General features: G+C 45.1%; 2 protein-coding genes and 1 long non-coding RNA gene across 3 annotated transcripts in view; 1 reads left to right on the plus strand and 2 right to left on the minus strand.

The window, feature by feature from the left end:
- Nucleotides 1-4,821, minus strand: part of LRWD1 (leucine rich repeats and WD repeat domain containing 1) — a 34,833-nt gene extending 30,012 nt beyond the window's left edge. The window contains exons 1-3 of the mRNA XM_075014023.1: nt 4,682-4,821; nt 1,647-1,723; nt 1,092-1,238 (exon numbers count right to left, since the gene is read on the minus strand). Coding sequence (XP_074870124.1) covers nt 1,092-1,171 — 80 coding nt within the window. The 5' untranslated portion in view covers nt 1,172-1,238; nt 1,647-1,723; nt 4,682-4,821. The remainder of the gene's footprint in view (nt 1-1,091; nt 1,239-1,646; nt 1,724-4,681) is intronic.
- On the plus strand, nt 4,778-10,200 carry ALKBH4 (alkB homolog 4, lysine demethylase). Its single transcript, XM_075014025.1, has 3 exons — nt 4,778-4,909; nt 6,618-6,815; nt 7,239-10,200. The coding sequence occupies exons 1-3, from the start codon at nt 4,796-4,798 to the stop codon at nt 7,908-7,910; spliced, it is 984 nt and encodes a 327-aa protein (XP_074870126.1). The 5' UTR covers nt 4,778-4,795; the 3' UTR covers nt 7,911-10,200.
- Nucleotides 10,201-10,345: 145 nt separating this feature from the next.
- LOC142023258 (uncharacterized) lies at nt 10,346-17,612 on the minus strand. The gene is made up of 2 exons (XR_012648180.1): nt 12,081-17,612; nt 10,346-11,349 (listed from the first exon to the last, which is right to left on the minus strand). It is a non-coding gene; the product is annotated as an uncharacterized LOC142023258 (long non-coding RNA).
- Between the last annotated feature and the right edge of the window lie 340 nt (nt 17,613-17,952).

Here is a 17,952-nt window from a genome sequence, read left to right on the forward strand (position 1 = left end):
ACCTGGGGGATGGGTTCATGCATTCAGGAATGACAAACTAAGAAGAAATGGCTGAGCATCTGGTACTTAACTCAGGAAGGACAGATCTGGCAGATTTGGGATTGGAAGGGCAGTCAGCACTGTCCTGCAAGGAGTAACTAGGGTGATGAAAAGTCAGGGTGAGAGCTTGGGGGCAGGCAACTGGTGTCTGGAGAGCCATAACTGCATAGCACTAAAGCACCTGGAAGTAACTGGACCAGTGTGACAGAACCCCTTGCTGTTTGGGGTGATCCCCACAACATCACAGAATATGATAATCTGCTGGGAATAGCATCTTATTTTGGCTTCATGGCTGGGTAGTATTTGGCTTATAGGCCAGCCTTGGAAGAATACCAATACATAACCTTTTCCTATCTGTCCTCTTAGGAAATAACATTCCGTAAAATCATGAAATTATTTAGTTGCCCGCAATAGTGGATGACTGGACTGGACCACCCAAGAGGCGCCTTCCTGTCCTACCTTCCAGTGAAAAAGCTATTTTAGCTACTTTAAAATATATTTAGTTTAGACATTCACTGCAGCATCTGTGCAATGAAATCATTTTAGAGTTTCTATAGATGCTCTCTCTCTGAACCCTGGATAGTCAAACTCCAGGTACTAGGACAGTCTGGCTTAGAGCAGATGGAATTATGGAAAAATATAGTACCATAAACCACTTTTATGACTTTCTGAAACATTACAGTCCAGATTCTGATTCCCTTACTCACAGCTTGTTGCACCTTCCTCCATTCCCATTAAAGACAATGGAGGAAAGTGCTAGGTAACGTAAGGTAGTCAAAAACCAGCCCTCCTTTAATAGTTTTGCAGTAATGTACATGGTGGCAAAGATCTTACAACTGCACATAAAGTTACTATCTAATTCTTGCCTGTTCAACCCTATAATGCTCAAAAAGCCCCTGAGCCCACCACAAAATCAAGCATGCCCTCTTTTATAATGTACACGTGCTTTATTTCATATTCCAGTAATACTATCCAAAGGAGGAAAGCAGGTGGGGAGCAGTAACTTGGGCTGGATTCAACCGGAATTTGATTAGTGTCTGGTTTGCACTTACTTCAGAGTCTCAATCTTTCGTAGCCTAGTAGATCTTGGAACTGCTCTTTCCAAAAGAAGCTCTGTTGTAACTTTTGACATGTTTAGTTTCTGCCCCTTTCCTGGAAGCACAAGATCACCAGCTGTAGAATGTCTTCTTGGAACTTTCCTGATGAGAGAAACAAGAATAAGGGAGAGTCCTTTAAAACCGTGTCCCAGCAGGAAAGAGGGAAAAAAAAAAGTTATGGTGTGACTATCCCCTTTTTTTGTCGATAAATCTGATATTGCTGGGTATTATGAGTACCCCAGCCTTGCAAACCCACTATGACCATTTACCAAACTGGACACAAATTCCATTTCACCTGCCCTGACCACTGTGGTGATAATAAAAACACTAGTAATACTTCATTCACTCATTAAAAGAAGTTACTCGTTATGGGTGAGTTGTATCCTAGATTGTAAACTGAAGCAAGGACCACCTTTCAGGTCTGTGTTTGCACAGTGCCTAGAATCGGGTCCCAGTCCAAGACCAGGGTTCTGAGGCACTACCACAATACAAATAATGAACAATACCTACCAAATGCAAGGGCTCTTCCCCGGAAGCAAGTGTTACTGGTCACTGGATCAGATACTAGACTACTAAAGCTGATTCCCCTGTATAAAGGGAGAGAAGATAGAAATGACCTTCTGATTGGGACTAACTTCTCACAGAGAAAAGAAATGTTCATAGCAATATTGTAGGTTATTGGGAAACAGAGTTATTGCATAGCTGTGGAAAGGGTCAGCTACACATACTTGCTTATTAAGGAATACAGTGTATAGTGCCAGAATGGCCTTATGGAATTGCAGTTGGAGTACTGGGCTTTGGCTTACCTTTCCTTCCAGCCCAAAATCTACGGGAGGGGAGAATGAGAAGAGAGGGCTATTAGGCCATGATCATGACCTCAACACTGGAATGGAAATTAGGCTGTGAGCTGGTAAGTGTATGAGACCCTGAGCAGTCACTTGTCTTGCTTAAGATTTGCTACAATCAATTGACTGGGAGTTCTATTTGGAACTGACAGTAGCATTGTCTCATTTGTTAAAAAAGCTTTGCAGGCTCAATAGCCAGGAGAATCCCTCATTTCAAAGAACATTTTTCCCATTTGTTCCCAGAATGAAAAGCATTAAACCTGGCAAACAATTACACAGTGATCATGGAGGGCCTGATCTGGCAAGCTGCAGGCCCCTCTTCCTCTCCCCAGGCAGTAGTGGGAGTTGAGTTACAGGATCAGACCCCTACATACTGATCTCACCAAACTCACTATATTCAAATCAGCCATGAACCCCTGCATCAATCAAGAATGTCCAAATGGTTAGGAGCTAAAATTGTACAGGTGTAGCTGAGTTATGAGACATAACACAATGTTAGAAACTGTGATCTCACAAGCCCATCTGTGTCACAGTGTCGTGGGCCATGGTACAGGTCACACTGGGGCCATATCATGGACCCTCTCACATACTGGGCTCTGTCACTACTGAGCAAGAGATCACATTGCAGTGACTGTATCACAGCCTTTCTCATGTTAAAAACCACGTCACTGTCATGGTTCATGCAGCCATATTCTGGACTAGCACTCACTCTGGGACACATCTTTGGCCTTTTCTGGCTCAAACATGCCAACACAACGTTATGACCCAAGTCACCATTAGTAGGCCAGTTATGCATCAGGGCTGTGTCACAGTGTAAAGGGCTGTATTACTGTGTTCTAAGTAGCTTCTAGATCAGGACAGCAGCAATAAGGGACATATCACCAAATTCTCCTCCAGTCCAGGCTCAGTGCCACATCAATGGTATGGACTGGTCAGTCTATGACAGAATCACTATGTCCATAACGCCAAGTTCTGGTCAAGTTTGTATTACTAGGCTACAGGCCATGTGACTGTGATTGCATCACCCTGTCCTGATACGGTTCTGGCTCAAAACTGTTATCACATTATGGATTCCCTAAGTGTGGCTGCGTCGCCACCTTGTGGTCCAGCTCCAGTGCGGCACTGTGTTGCTGTGTTAAGGGTTGCATGGCTGTAATCCTGTCACTGTATTTTGGACCAGTACCATCAAAGGGTTGCATTGCCATGTTGTTGGTCATGTGGCTGTGACCAGATTGGGGTGTTCCAGTTCAGTTCTAGCACAGTGTTAAGTTGCCATGCTTTGATCCCATTCCAGTGTGGGGTCATGTTCCTGTTTTATGGGATGCATGGCTGTGACTGGGCTGCTGTATTCCAGTTCAGCTCTGGATCAGGATTGCAATGTCACAGTAAGGGTCGTGTGGTTGTACCTGAGTCACCCTGTTTCACTCCAGTTCTGACCTGGGAGTTCCATTGTTATGTTAGGGCTGTGATCATGTCACCCTCTTTCACGACAACTCCAGTCCAGTGTGCTGTGGTCATATGGCTGTGACCAGACCATTGTATTCTGGTCCAGTGGCAGCAGTGCTGCTATGTTAGCAGTTGCACAGTTGTGACTGGCTTTAGTTCTGGTGTGGATTTGCATTGCCATATTATGGGTTACATGGCTAGGATCTCGTTCCAGTCCAGTTCTTATCATGAGCTGCATGGCCCCAAGCAGGTCACCCTTCCCCTAGGTCAGGGTTACACTGCTGTATTTTGTCATCTTGCTGTGTCCTGGTCAAGTTCCAATGAGATGTGTCACTGTCCTGTTCTGGACCATATGGCTGCGTCTGAAATGGCACGCTAAGGTCCAGCCACAGTGCCGTCTTCTGTGACCTAGGGCTGCATCTGGAAAAACGATCCCTCTGATTTTTCTCCATTTGCGTATGGAATAAATGTCGTTACATGCAAGGAGGCGTGTGTGGATGTCCACCACCAACTGAAGCACGTGATGCCAGCTGTGGCTGTGAGCAGCACCTGAAGCTCTCCTGATGGCTGTCCATGCGCACTGGTTACAGGGAACACTGCTCTGGGTCCTTGTGTTCTGGTCCAGCTGCAGAGCAGGCCCCGCTACTGCACCATGTCCACATCGCCGTGACTGAGCTGTGTTCTGGTCCAGCCCAGCCCAGTTCCAGGGCTGGTCTGGGCGCAAGGCCACCCTGGGCACAGCCCCAAGTTCCAGCTCAAGCCTGATTTACACCCTGCCTGAAGTATGGGCGCCTGAAGAGACCACAACCCATGTTTCAGGCTGGCCCTGGCTGGGGGCCCTGCCCGTGCGGAGTGCGGAGAGCGCAGCCCCGTGTCCCGAACCGACCTGGCTCGGGCCCTGCCGTGGGCAATGAGCAGAGCGGAGCCCCGGCCATGTCGCAGGCCGGCGCTGCCCGAGCTGGGGTTGGGTAGAGCGGAGAGCGGTGCCTGGGCCAGGGCCTTTGGGAGCAGGCCGGGGATAGCGGCACAGGGACGGTTAAGGCCGGAAACGGTGGGGACTACAACTCCCAGCGTCCCCCGGGCTGGAGCCGGGCCCTCTCGCTTGGCCGGCCGCCCCGCAGACTGCTGGGAAAGCGAGTTCCGCGTGGTGGCGGCCGGAGCCGCTCCGGGCCTGCCGCAGTCGGGCCGGGGAGCGCGGCTGCCCCTCCCCGCGCAGCGGTCCCCTCCCCCGGCACCCGCTCCCCACCCACTCACCTGCAGCCCGCGCTGCGCGCGCCGCCCTGGGCACCTGCCGCCGCCGGGCCGCCCAGCCAGCCTCGCCGCGATCCGGAGCCGGGCGGGGGGCCGGGTGGCGCCTCTCCCCGCGGGATGGAGGCGCGGGGGCCCGGAGGCGGCGTGGGAGCGAGGCCAACCTGCGGCTGCAAGGGGATCCGCTCCTGCCTGCTCTGCGAGGGGCCCGCGCCGGCCGCTCCGCCCCCGCAGGTAGCGAGGGGAGGGACCGGGAGGGGGCGCCAAGGGATGGGACAAAGGGCGCCGATGGGGGGGGGCGGGGAGGGGGCTGCTGGGGGGCGGTGGGTTGGGGGGTAAGGGCGGACAGGGCAGATGGGGGAATTAGGGGGAGGGGCTTGGAGGGGGCGGGCAGACACAAGGCTCGTGGAGCCGGGAGGGGAAGGGAAAGCAGCTGAATTAATATTCTCCCTCTCCCCCCAACACACACATCCATCCGCTCCCTTCGGGTAGGGGAGGCAGACAGCAGCACACCCCTCCGGCATTCCCTCACCCTCTAGGGCAGCCCGGGCACAAGAAGCACTCGTGCCACGTGGAGGAAGCCCCCAAGGACAGCCAAAGCGTGGGGTGAGGGTAGTGAGCTTCGGAGGACATCAGGGTGCGTTGAGTGAGGCTGTATCTGCACGTGCAACTGAGCAACAAAACTTTTGTCGTTCATATGTGCTACCTTCCTCTCCTCCGAAGGACAAAAGTTTTGTGATGGCAAGTGACACCGTGAACAGTGCCTTGGTGGAAGGAGCACTCTCAGCAGCAACACAGTTGCCACAATGTGCTGAAAGCCACTGGCTATGTGGTGTGACTTCTAGAGACAGGGCTGTGGCGCTGAAAGTTGTAGTCTAGAGGGTGCATTAGATGTTGGGATGTTGTCAAACCCTGAGCTGCGTCACATGTATCTTTGCCCACAAAAGCTTATGCTCCCAAAAATCTTTTAGTCTATAAGGTGCCACAGGACTTGTTTTTGTCCATACAGACTAATGCTGATACTTGTCAACCTGATCTTTCTCTCTTCCCCTTTAGGCTTGTGTCAAAGGCATCAAGAAAGGTGTTAGCCATATAATTGGAACACCCCAGTTGGCAAAACACTGCTTATTTGAGAATCAGTTTCTCACATCTCAACTAGAGTTAGAAGCAGGAAAGACATATAAAATAGCTCATTATTAGGGCATGCCCCTTGGCTAGTCCACCAGACAGAGCTTCCTGTTTAAAGCATAGGATTCTGTTACAGCAAACCCTCAAAAGGTATGACCCAAAGCCACTCTGAGGCTGTCTGTTCCCAAGCTGGGGCAAGCCAGGCAGACAGCTGCCCAGGCTGGGAGCCAGGAAACTGACCAGCCTGGTTCCCTCTGCCCACCACTCTGAGCCAGGAAATTAACCAGCCCTGCTGGGCGGGTCAGTTTCCCAGCTTCTGCAACCAACCCAGGGGAGTCAGGAACCAGGCTGCTGCCTGGTTCCCATTTACCCCAATTCACACAAAATTTGAGTTATGTGGGGGTTGTGAGGAATGCAACCCCTGTGTAACTTGAGGGGCTACTGTATTCTACCCAGTAGCACTGGTAGAGGTGCCTCTGGTTTTGTAGAAAATTTTCTAGGGACTCTATGGCCCTATGAAGTTGACTGCAACCTGGAACACAGAGGGATGGGAGTGAGGTAATAACCCCTTCAATATACACTGTGGTTTAAGAATCCATAGCTGCTATTTTTTTCCTCCAGTGGCAGCTTGTGCAATAAAGATACTACCATTAAAGATAGTTTGTCAATCTGCATTGCAAAGATGCAGCAGTACAAGGAGGATGACATTTCCATAAAGACAAGCAGTATAACTGTTCAACTTTGTGTATCTTACCTCGAAGAAGAGATACAGTGGCAATGTCTCATCTTGCTGTGTCCCTTTTTATTTCCACAGGAAAAGGGTAACTTCACTTATTGCCCAGCAGAAGGTCTAGCTGTAGGAAATGAATGCTCAGAGTTTGCTGGCTGGGCTTTTCCATTTCCAGGAGTATTCTTGCTGGATGACTTCATAAGCCAAGATGAGGAATCTAAGATGGTTCAGCTGATGGATCAAGATGACTGGAAACTATCACAGTCTGGCCGAAGGAAGCAGGTCTGATTCCAGAAATATGCTTATTTCAAACTCCCTTGGTGGAAGGAGATTATTTCTTCCATTAACAAAAATCATGCTTTAGGTTTAATGTTTTCATTAAATTGATTCTTTCTGAAACAGAAACTTAATTGTATTTTGAAATTAGTTTCTCTCAAGGGTGCATTTGTGATAGCTATAATGTATCACACTTGATATTGCACTTTCAGACAACCTCATACCACATTGGTGTCCACAAGCAGGAAAACTGAATACAAGAGTGTTATATGCCTTTCATGGGGTCATGTTAGCAGAATATGACTTTCACCAGTAAGACACTGGTAAAGGTGGGAACAGAACCCATGATGCCCTGAGTTTCCCATTTTGTCCAGAGGACAGTCCCAGATTTTTTATTTATCATCACCATCTGGTTTTCCTTTTCAACAGGATTATGGACCCAAAGTGAATTTTAAGAAAAAGAAGTTGAAAGCTGGTGCTTTCACTGGCTTGCCCAATTTTAGCCAGGAGATTGTACAGCGAATGAAGGCTCATTGTGTGCTGGAGGATTTCTTTCCTGTTGAGCAGTGTAACCTGGACTATCTACCTGAAAGGGGGTCTGCCATTGACCCACACTTTGATGACTGGTGGCTTTGGGGGGAGCGGCTGGTTAGCTTAAACTTACTCTCAAAAACTGTGTTGTCCCTGACTTGTGACTCAGAGGATAGGCTCCAGTTATTTGCCACTCACAAGCAAGCAATGGGGGAAGCAAATCATTCTGCCTCACCTCAAGCTTCTCAGTGCCAGAAATCGAACTACCTTACGTCTGCATCAGTAGGTGAACATTTAGACAGTTGGGATATTAACCTATCTCCCCCAAGACTTATTCCGTACAAAGAAGCTATTGTAGACATTTACTTACCTAGGAGATGCCTGATTGTATTGTATGGAGATGCACGCTATAAGTGGAAACATGCAATTTACCGCAAAAATATAGAACATCGCCGGATCTGTGTCACCTTCAGGGAGCTGTCTGCAGAGTTCAGTTTGGGAGGAAAGCAGGAGAGACTGGGTAAAGAGCTCCTAGGAACAGCCATGACATTTCAAGGAAAACCAGTGTGAACGTCCGAGGGAGAAAAGTGGAATTAAGAATTGTTTTGATATTTAAAAATTAAATTGCAAAAACTCTGAACTTTATTACCATCTTATTTGGAGGTTGTTTAGAGGACCAAATTATGCAAAATACAAAAGTTCGATCTCATGGAAAAGTTGCAACATTGCAGCAGACTGAAGATGCTTGGTGTTTTTTAAAATAAGCCTTCCCTGGCTGTATCACAACCCAAACATTGTAGAATTAGCTGCTAGATGAGAATCAGAAATTGGCTATTATACTCTTGTCCTTACAGTTATGAAATGCCAAGTAACCAATAAGCCACTTTAATCACTTAAACCTTATGTGTAAAAATAAGGAAGGAAACCTGGTATGTAAGCGATTTTCAATTTGACAGTCAACATAGTCTAAACCAGTGGCTCCTAACCTTTCCAGACTACAGAATCTCCTTTCAGGCATTTGATTTGAAACAAACGCTTAAGTTTCACCTCACCTGAACTACTTGATTGCAGTATCAGACGTAAAAAAAAAAAATCAACAAAATGTCACAGCTCACTGTTACTGAAAAATTGCTTATTTTTACCAAATACAGTAAACTCTCTCTTAACCAGCATTCAAACAACCAGACCTCTCTATTAACAGGCATTCTGTCACAACTGGCAGCTCCTCTGCTGTCCCGCCCACAAAAGCTCCCTGTGCAGTGTGGCCATTCACTAAGTTGCCCAGAGACATTCCTGTGCGGCACGGCGCCCTGCTCGGAGTGGCCTAGCAACATCCCTGACAATTTTTTCTTCACCCTAAGCAGACTCTCGCCCCTGCCCCCACCAAGGGTTGGGCTCACAACTTGGGGCTTGTAAGGCCAATGCTTGAACCACTGACCTGTCCCTCCCACAATATAAGTGTACAGGTATATATACCCCAGTCTAAACATTATTGTAAGATGATCTATGTTTATATTGATATTTTAAATTACAAAAAGGTCTTGTTGTTGAAACTTTTCAGATCATTTCACTCCCTTGACTTTTGTTTAGGGCTCTGTTTCAAGAATGCACATGCTCTGCCTAAAGTAACAGTGAATGAAAAATAAATTTTCCTTCCCATGGGACAAAATGTTTCATGATACTCATATGAGCCAACCACTAACCTAGCTTTCAAGCAATGGAACAGTTTCAACTTTTACTGGTCCAGGCTCAGTGCTGAGGGCTTTTAGAGCACACTCTTCCTGAGCAATGTACCTATCTTCTTGTTTGCATCATAGTTCCTTAGGCCAGCTCTCTAAGGGAGGAGCAGATGGTTGGTGTCTACCCAAAGATAATATTACACACACAAAGCTAATTAAAGTAATTTTCCTTTTACTGAAAATATAAACTGTGACAGTGAGAATTAATCATAAATGTAGTGTATGACATATCTGCTGGGACTTTAGCACAACTGAGCTGCATTTGCAGTGGATTGGTGTAGGCTGTTTTCAAAGACAACTCAGTTCAGATACTAAAGACGTCTAAATAGGTTTTGTTCTTTTCTGATCTGTAATCTTTGCACCCTGCCATTAATTCACAACAGTAAAAGTGTGTTTTTAAGAATAAGCAAAGAGAGACTACAGCACAAGTCCTTTCCTGTAACTTCCAACAGGAAGACTCAGGTTTGTCTCACTCCAGGTATCATAAGTCAGCTTTGTTGGAAGGTAGCTTCTTCATGTTGAAAGTCTGAGGCTTCAGCTGCCTGTGAAAAAAATCTACTTACCACAAATAATTGACACATCAATAGAAAAAGCACTAAGTTATCTGATATTTTAATCACATTGAGTTTTGCATACACAAACACAATTCTGTTCATAGTTGCAGACAAAAAACCAGTTTCAGTTTAGTCAAATATATAAATGCAAATGCACAATAGCTGCATATTAATTCTTACATTGATTAGCAAGTGTTCAATGTACATCATGTCACATATGTGACTTCCACATAAGTTTTGAAACCATGAACTGCTATTCAGATTTGCTGGCAGCAAAGCATTTGCTTCACGTGTCCTGTGATTGCAGATTGTGAAGAGGACACCTGTCACCACAGGTCAATCCTTTGCAGCTGATACTACTGTAAAAATGCATTGTGCACAAGACCCAGTCACTACAGCCAAATGTAGTTCATTTAAAACAAAAACCTCTCCCATAGGCTACCTTTCTGGTCCACTCAGAAAGCGGAATTGTGTAACTTGTGCTTTTAAACTAGAGGCCCTCGACTTTTTCTGCTATATGTACCAGTCCATACTAATCTCTTTGGTACTGCTAGCACATACTTCCTACCTCTCAACTGAATAGAGACTTCTATCACAAGATGAATTTTGGGGTGCTCCCTGTTCCATTTCAAGTCAGTGCATGACCAGTTAATGATAAGAAAGGCAGTGACAATATCCTGGAGTGCAGTACAATGATTCAGTAAGTTAGGAAGCCTTGAGTACCATACTTGTATATGTAATACAGCAAGGTTGCGACATTCACTAGTTTAACATTCACGAATTATTCCTGAGCAGCTGCCGCTTCGCCGGGGCTGCACCACTGGTCTCCCCTCCTTCCACTGCTGCCTAGAGCTGCCCAGGAGCCCACCAAGTTCCTCTCCCCCAGCCAGAGTAAAATGATATTCGTGAAATTCAACATTCGCAGGGGTTCTCAACACGGAACCCTCACAAATGTTGCGACCCTACTGTACTACTTTGGAACCATGGTCCTAAATTATCCTGCTTGCTTTTAGTATTTCGCTTCCTTGTTAAATCACAGATGAGCTGCAATAATATGCTGTCAGCTGCAGTAGGCGAGTATTTAAATTAGTGTTTGGTCCTTATATTTCAGTCTTTACATTCTTCCTTTAACATTTGTTCAGTCATTACATTCTTCCTCCATGCGCTAACTCCACTTCCAAAATATTATACCCGTTATTTTAATTTTTTCAAACTATGGTAACAGATAATTTCATAGAGAACATAACTCCATAATAAGAAGATAAATGCTTGTGCACATTTTGGCTCGCATTGTGTGCTGTGTTTTTATGGGTTGTATTTTCAAGCCTTGTGTAATCTAAATGTATAATCCCTACCCTGAGGAGAACAGACTAGAGAGACTTGGAATTAACTTTTTTTTTTTACATGTATGTTATTTTGAATCCTACACTGAAGGGTTTGTTTTGTGTGTTTCAGAGAGGCTGAAGTTTAATTTGGTCACTGTTTGCCTTCTGCTACATCTTAACACATACTCTTCCTAAGTAAACATTGCCATGGACACCAGGTTAAAGAGCTTCTGAATGTAGTACTTGTTAATCTGCCATGCCAGGCTGCTATAGCATCAGTAACACACATGGTGGCTCTCTTTTGATTTGTAAAAGGTATGCACATATTCTCTCCTGAAAAGGCAGAATGGAAGCACTGTAGTTGTTTTGGATTATCTGGTTCTGTGGAGAGCTGTGAAAATTATAAAGAGATTTTAAATCTGTAACTTTGAAGAGTTTTGGGCTTTGCAAATGCAGTTAATCTAATACATTTAAACTATTAGCATTCAGTGCAACAGTTATTCCTATCAAACCAATATATGTTCTTATCCTACATTAGTGCTTGTAAGCACACTCCAAGAACAACATTCCTCTCAAAATTCAAATTCATCAAGTTGACTTGCATCCTATACATTTTATAAAGGGGGAGGCTCAGGCTGTCATACTCAGCCACCATCCTAGTGTGCTGTTATATTTTCTTTGTCCAAACAGGATACTGAGTGACTCAGTCTAGCCTTCAGAAATAGTCTTAAACAGCACAACAGTGTAAAGACCACAATACTTAAGAACATGTTTATCCAGTTTCATATACAAAGTGTTCATATTATTCAAACATATAGACAGGACTGGGACATATATATTTCATCAAATAATCCATGCATAGAAAATCAACACGTAGAATGGGAACTAGACAGAAAAAGAAAAAGACTACAAGAGTTCTCTCCTGGCACTTAAACGATTCAACATTCTGTTCTTGATAACAATTAGAATCAAAGCAAAGGTGAGCTTTGAACTGCATGAACATATATTAATGTAGGTGCTGACTATATACAGATGGTTATCAAATGATTTAGAGTTTTAACTTTGAAGTGGACACAAAGGAGATTGATGGTGAGAAGTTAATTAGAAAATAAATGGGCTGACCTGATTGTGCAGGCTCTTAGAGATCTGATCTTGGGATCCTGGTGGTTTGGTTTTGTTTTGTTTTGTTGGCTTCCCTGGCTGAAAGGAATTGGCAGGGAGGGGCTTCTAGCAGTGGCAGAGAGCTTGGAGAATGGGGAAGGTATGAAATGCAGAGCCTTAAAGGAATAAAATTTAAAAAGTAAGAAGAAGAAGAAGAGAGCGGGAGAGGATAGGATGGGATGGATGTCTGAAATACAAAACAAAAATAATCAGACTAGACACTTAAGCACCTGTCCAGAAATTTATACTATATGTTCCCTATAAAAAGTGAGAACAAAGGCCTCTGCCTCGCTTTCCTACCCTAGCCCTGGACTGTGAATTCTGACCAGGGAAGTTTTTAACAAAAAGACAGAGGCCCAAATCTATTCACGCAACCCAAAAAGACTTATAGGAAGACTTAAGGTCTACTCCAAATCTGAGGAAGTGGGTCTTACCCATGAAAGCTCATTACCTAATAAATAAATGTTAGTCCTTACGGTGCTACAGGACTGTTTGTTATTTGTGAATCCACCAACTAACACAGTGACCCCTCAGTTTATAGAAAATGAGCAGATTTAACATCCCTGCTAAAACTTTGGGCTACATTCTCTGATCCAACAGTAATGTTTTACCTGTCTTAACCCTTTAATTAAAGATTTATTAAGAGAAGAAATGAGCTGTATTAGTTTACTAAGGATTGGCTTCAGTGTTGTTTTTCATGTAAGGTCCTGAGCATCCTTTGACCTGGGTAATTGACACATACAACCTCCCTCTCCCTCCGCCCTCCACTGGCCCCTCAGCCCCACCCACCAGGCTGTAAGAACAGAACACAGTTTTAATAATCTTACATCTCAGACATCCAGTTTGTCTGGGTGGCAATAAAGGGTTGCACTGCCAAGGCACACTGCTTGTAGCACTGAGTGCCAGAAGCTGGGGCTGGAGACACAGGATGGATCGTTCCATAATTTCCCTGCTCTGTTAATTCCTTCTGCAGCATCTGGGTCTGGCCACTGTCTTAAGACAGGATACCAAGCTAGGAGGCCCATTGGTTTGACCCGGTGTTGTCATTCTTAACATCTTAGTTTTCTATGTAGTGTTAATTTAGCTTGAAGGCCATACCTACTTCAGTACTGGAAGAAAGAAAATTCCCACCTGTATGGCTGCCAATGTTTGGGCTGGAAATAACTTTCTTACCGTTTACACTGCAACTGCATTGAAAGTCAGGGGCACTCTAAAATCATGGGCTTCTTGGTTTTCTGTATCTGCACTTCTGCCCACTGCAAAACTCCTTCACTGATGCATTTGCCATCCTAGCACTAGCTGATGCATCTGTCTCAGCCCTCCACAATCCAGGAGAATTTAAGTGACGCTGAAGTGGGAAAGAGTTTCAACAGGCTCTATTAAAATCTTAGCAGATGCCCCATGAGCAAACTCAGATGAGACTTTTTTCCCCCCTCAGTTTTTTTCATGTCTCATCTCTCTGCTCCTCAAAACAAAGGCATGTGTCTTCAAGGAGGATTTATGTCCTGGCCAATTTTCAGACTGCAGCTTTTTTTTTTGGTAGCCAAGTTCAAAAACAGTTTGCTTAGAAAACTGACATTGCACAATATAGTGCACTGGTCACTTTTAAAAAAATCAAACCCACATTTTTTCTTTTTCCCCAGCTTCCATAAGACAGTGCTAAGTGCATTTTGTGCATCTTTCCAAAACATCCCCATCAGAAAGAGCCAAAGAACATCTGTTTAGCAATTCTGTGTCAGATGCTTATAAATACACAAAAACAACACAAAGTCCTGTGGCACCTTATAAACCAACAGATATTTTGGCACATAAGCTTTCGTGGGCAAAGACCTGCTTCGTCAGATGTGTGCGCATGTGTGTGTGTCTATATATATGAGAGAGAGAGACATAAATACACAGTTGAGAAGATGAAGACAAACGCCACTGTACATTCAAGAGCTTTTCTCTATTATGATCTTTGGTCTGGACTACGGTTCTGTCATATGCAAGCCAACGTTGGGTTTAGACTAATTATTTCTTATAATTTTCATGTCCCTAAGAAACATTCAGATTACTGAATTCTGCTTGCATTATTATTTCACCCTCCTATCTGGACACAGCAGCATATTTAAATGTGTACATTCTTATGTCCAACCCATAACATTTAATGAAACGTCTCAAGCTACAACAAAGATGCATAATACATTGCAAGAAACTTCTGTCCACCCAAATGAGTGACTGGGCAGCAAAATGGCAGGTGAAATTCAATGCTGCATATACAAAGTGACACACACTGGAAAACATAATCCTAACTATACATATAAAATAATGGGGTCTAAATTATCTCTTGCCTCCCATGAGAGAGACCTTGGAGTCACTGTGGATAATGCTCTGAAAATATCCACTCAATGTGCAACAAAAGTTAACAGCATGTTGGAAATCATTAGGAAAGGGACAGTGTCCTCCTGTCCATAGGACAGTTCCAGGTGGCCATTCTAGCCTGTGGTATTGCCGGGGGGCTGGACATGGGGTGGCAACAGGTCCCTCTGCACTCACAGTGATGGGAGAAGCAGGAAGCAGACAGATGCAGCAGCCTGTGCTTTTTTGCTGCCATCTGCCAGCCAGCTGTGCACTGCTTCACTGCAGCAGCAAGTGGAGCAACCCAGGCCTAGTCCCAGCTCTCTCCACTCCCCAGGGTGATGCAGGGCTTGAGGAACAGAAGGGTACAAGCCAGAACCAGGGCATGCCACTTCCCACCACTGCAGTGAAGGAGAGTGCAGTGGACTGGGAGATGGGCAGTGGAGTAGAGCAGGCTGCTGGGTCACTCCTGCTCCTGACATCATGGTGAGTGTGGGTGATGGGTGACCCGTGCTGCTGCCCTGCTCACATAGCTTGGCAGGATGGTTTGGGGAAGGGGAGGCGTAGGGGCAGGAAGAGGCACAGTGGACATGAAGCATGGGGGCTTGGGTGGAGTGGGGGCAGGGCAGGAACACAGCAGAAAGAGGCAAGAGCTGGGTGGAGGGAAGGTTGACCTGGGCCCTGCACTTCCCTAGTGTCAGTCCTGGGGATAGACAATAAGAAAATATTATGTTGTCTCCATATAAACCCATGGTATGCCTGACCTTGAATATTGCATACACATTTGGTCATCTCATCTCAAAAACACATATACTGCAACTGGAAAAGTAAAGAAAGAGAGATATGGAACAGCTGCCGTGAGGAGAGATTAGCTTAGAAAAGAGACAATGAGGGGGGATATGGTAGATGTATATAAGATAATTATTAGTGTGGAGAGAGTGAACAATAAAGTGCTGTTTACTCCTCCCAACACAAGAACTAGGGATCACAAAATGAAATTAATAAGATGCTAGTTTAAAACAAATAAAATGAAATGTTTGTTCACATGACACACACTCAGCCTATGGAACTCTTTGCCAGCAGTCCAAAAGTATAACAGGTTTCAAAAAAGAACTAGATAAATCCATGGATGGACCTCTCTCCTCCATTGTGTCCTTAGTCTCTGTTTGCCAGAAGCTGGAAATGAGCAACGGGGGAATCACCTGATCCTCTGTTCTGCTTATTCCCTCTGAAGCATCTGTCACCGGCCACTCTCAGGAGGACAACACTGGGCTAGATCACCATTTGGTCTGACCCAGTATGGCCCGGATAACTCTGGCCCCACACTGCTTTAGCTTCTCAGTGAAGACAGGCCAGGTCAGAGCCACAATCCTGAGTCAAAGTCCTACACATAACTGATGATAAAACTCAGACCATGTATGACAAGGACCTTTCCAAAGAACAATAATACGCACTGCTGAAAAGCAGGTGTAAATTTGTAACTATGGAAGACTGGATCTGGACTAAAAATGTGGAATTCGCTTCCAGAAGAAATCAGAACAGTCACTAAACTTAATGTATTCAGAGCCAAGCCCACATTCTCAGATTCATTCTTTTCAGAAATATTCTAAACCTGATACTTGGTCTGCACTGAGAGAGAGAACATTGTCATCTTTCTGCATAATAAGAGGTGCCCCAACGTAATGAAGAGGAGAGCCTTATAAATACCTAGAGAGCAGCAGAAGACACAGATCTGAGAAGAGCAGCAGCTGGTTGGGAAAATTCATCAGGGACAACTTAGGCCAGGGACTGCACAGTCTCTGGTTAAAAGAGAACCAAGGAAGGAACTGTCTGAGAAGACTCAGTAGTAGTTCTGGGGGAGCTGGGTTCTATAGCAAAACCACTGGTGTGGCAGACAATCAGCAAGAGAGTCCATGAGCAGCTCAGTAAAAGATTACTGGAAGCAGCCAGGGAAAAAGCCTAAACAGAGAGAGAGAGAAGCAGAATGTGGCCCTGGGAGTCATGAAAAAAGCAGTTGGGGGCTAATGACAAACTGTCGCTCCACAATCTGAGATGTCTAAGGTATGAAATCTGGAACAGAGGATCAATAGTAACTAGCTGAGTGAGGGGAAATGCAGTAAACAAAAGACAACCAGTACATTGAGACTACAGAAAATGTAATGGAAGGAAAGGCACTTACAAGCTTCCCGAATGGAAACCAGCAGCTGCTGGAATTTTTGGCACAATGGTTTGATACGCATAGGTGGCCAAGACAGGATCAAATCCATGAAGTCTTAGCAAAAGGCTAATTAAAACAAACTCACACTGCTTCAGACATCTCTTGAGAAATAGCTGAATTCACCATGCTGCCAAACATGCTTTTTTGTATCTATTGCAATTTCTGTAGCCGTGGCCAATAGCACATGCAACTTTTCAGTAGTATGTCAGTGAATCTGTATGTCAGTATGGTCAGGATAAAGACACTTTAGAGGAAGATGAAGAGACAAGAGAAAAAGAACTACTGTTCTTGGGGCAGAAGCTGGAGAAGAACCATGGAAAGAAACTGATGAGAGGGTGCAGGTGTGCCTGGATATCAGACTCCCACAGCCATGCAATAAAAGGACTGCTGATGCAAGGGGGAAGGAGTCAGACTCAAAACACACACTGGGAACAGGTAAGGCCTAAAGAGGAAAAGAGGCACGATCTTGCTTGTTGTTGGTTTGACTTTGTCTCTCATGATAGAGGACAATTTGATTTGGCTGGAGGGCCAAATCGTCCTACTAGCCTGCAGGAGACAGCCTCTAGTGGACAAACTGATCTACACTAAAAACTTAGGTCAACCTAGCTACTTCACCTGGGGTTGTGAAAATTTTCATGGCACTACATTTGAAACTCTGACTTCTATCACTGTGGTCCTAGTCTGATTTTGACATGTGAATACTAATTTTTACTGTGGTGAGATGAAAAAAAAAGAGGTAAGCTGGGACAGAATGCAATCCTAGCCAACCTCCAAATCAGATAATTATATCCTATCTACCTAGCCTATCCCAGCAATCAGTATTAAAGTACTGTCCTATAACTTGCATAGCGTACCTCTGAAATGTCAAATAGTGGTTACAGTTCTATGGCTACGTCTACACTAGCCCCAAACTTCAAAATGGCCACACAAATGGCCATTTCGAAGTTTACTAATGAAGCGCTGAAATGCATGCATATTCAGCGCTTCATTAGCATGCGGGCGGCCGTGGCACTTCGAAATTGACGCGCCTCGCCCCAACGAGGCTCCTTTTCGAAAGGACCCCGCCTACTTCGAAGTCCCCTTATTCACATCAGCTCATGGGAATAAGGGGACTTCGAAGTAGGCGGGGTCCTTTCGAAAAGGAGCCCCATCAGGACGAGCCGCCCGGCAGCGAGGCGCATCAATTTCGAAGTGCTGCGGCCGCCCGCATGCTAATGAAGCGCTGAATATGCATTTCAGCGCTTCATTAGTAAACTTCGAAATGGCCATTTGTGTGGC

The sequence above is a fragment of the Carettochelys insculpta genome, chromosome 19 (assembly GCF_033958435.1).
Source record: "Carettochelys insculpta isolate YL-2023 chromosome 19, ASM3395843v1, whole genome shotgun sequence".
NCBI classification, from domain to species: Eukaryota; Metazoa; Chordata; order Testudines; family Carettochelyidae; genus Carettochelys; species Carettochelys insculpta.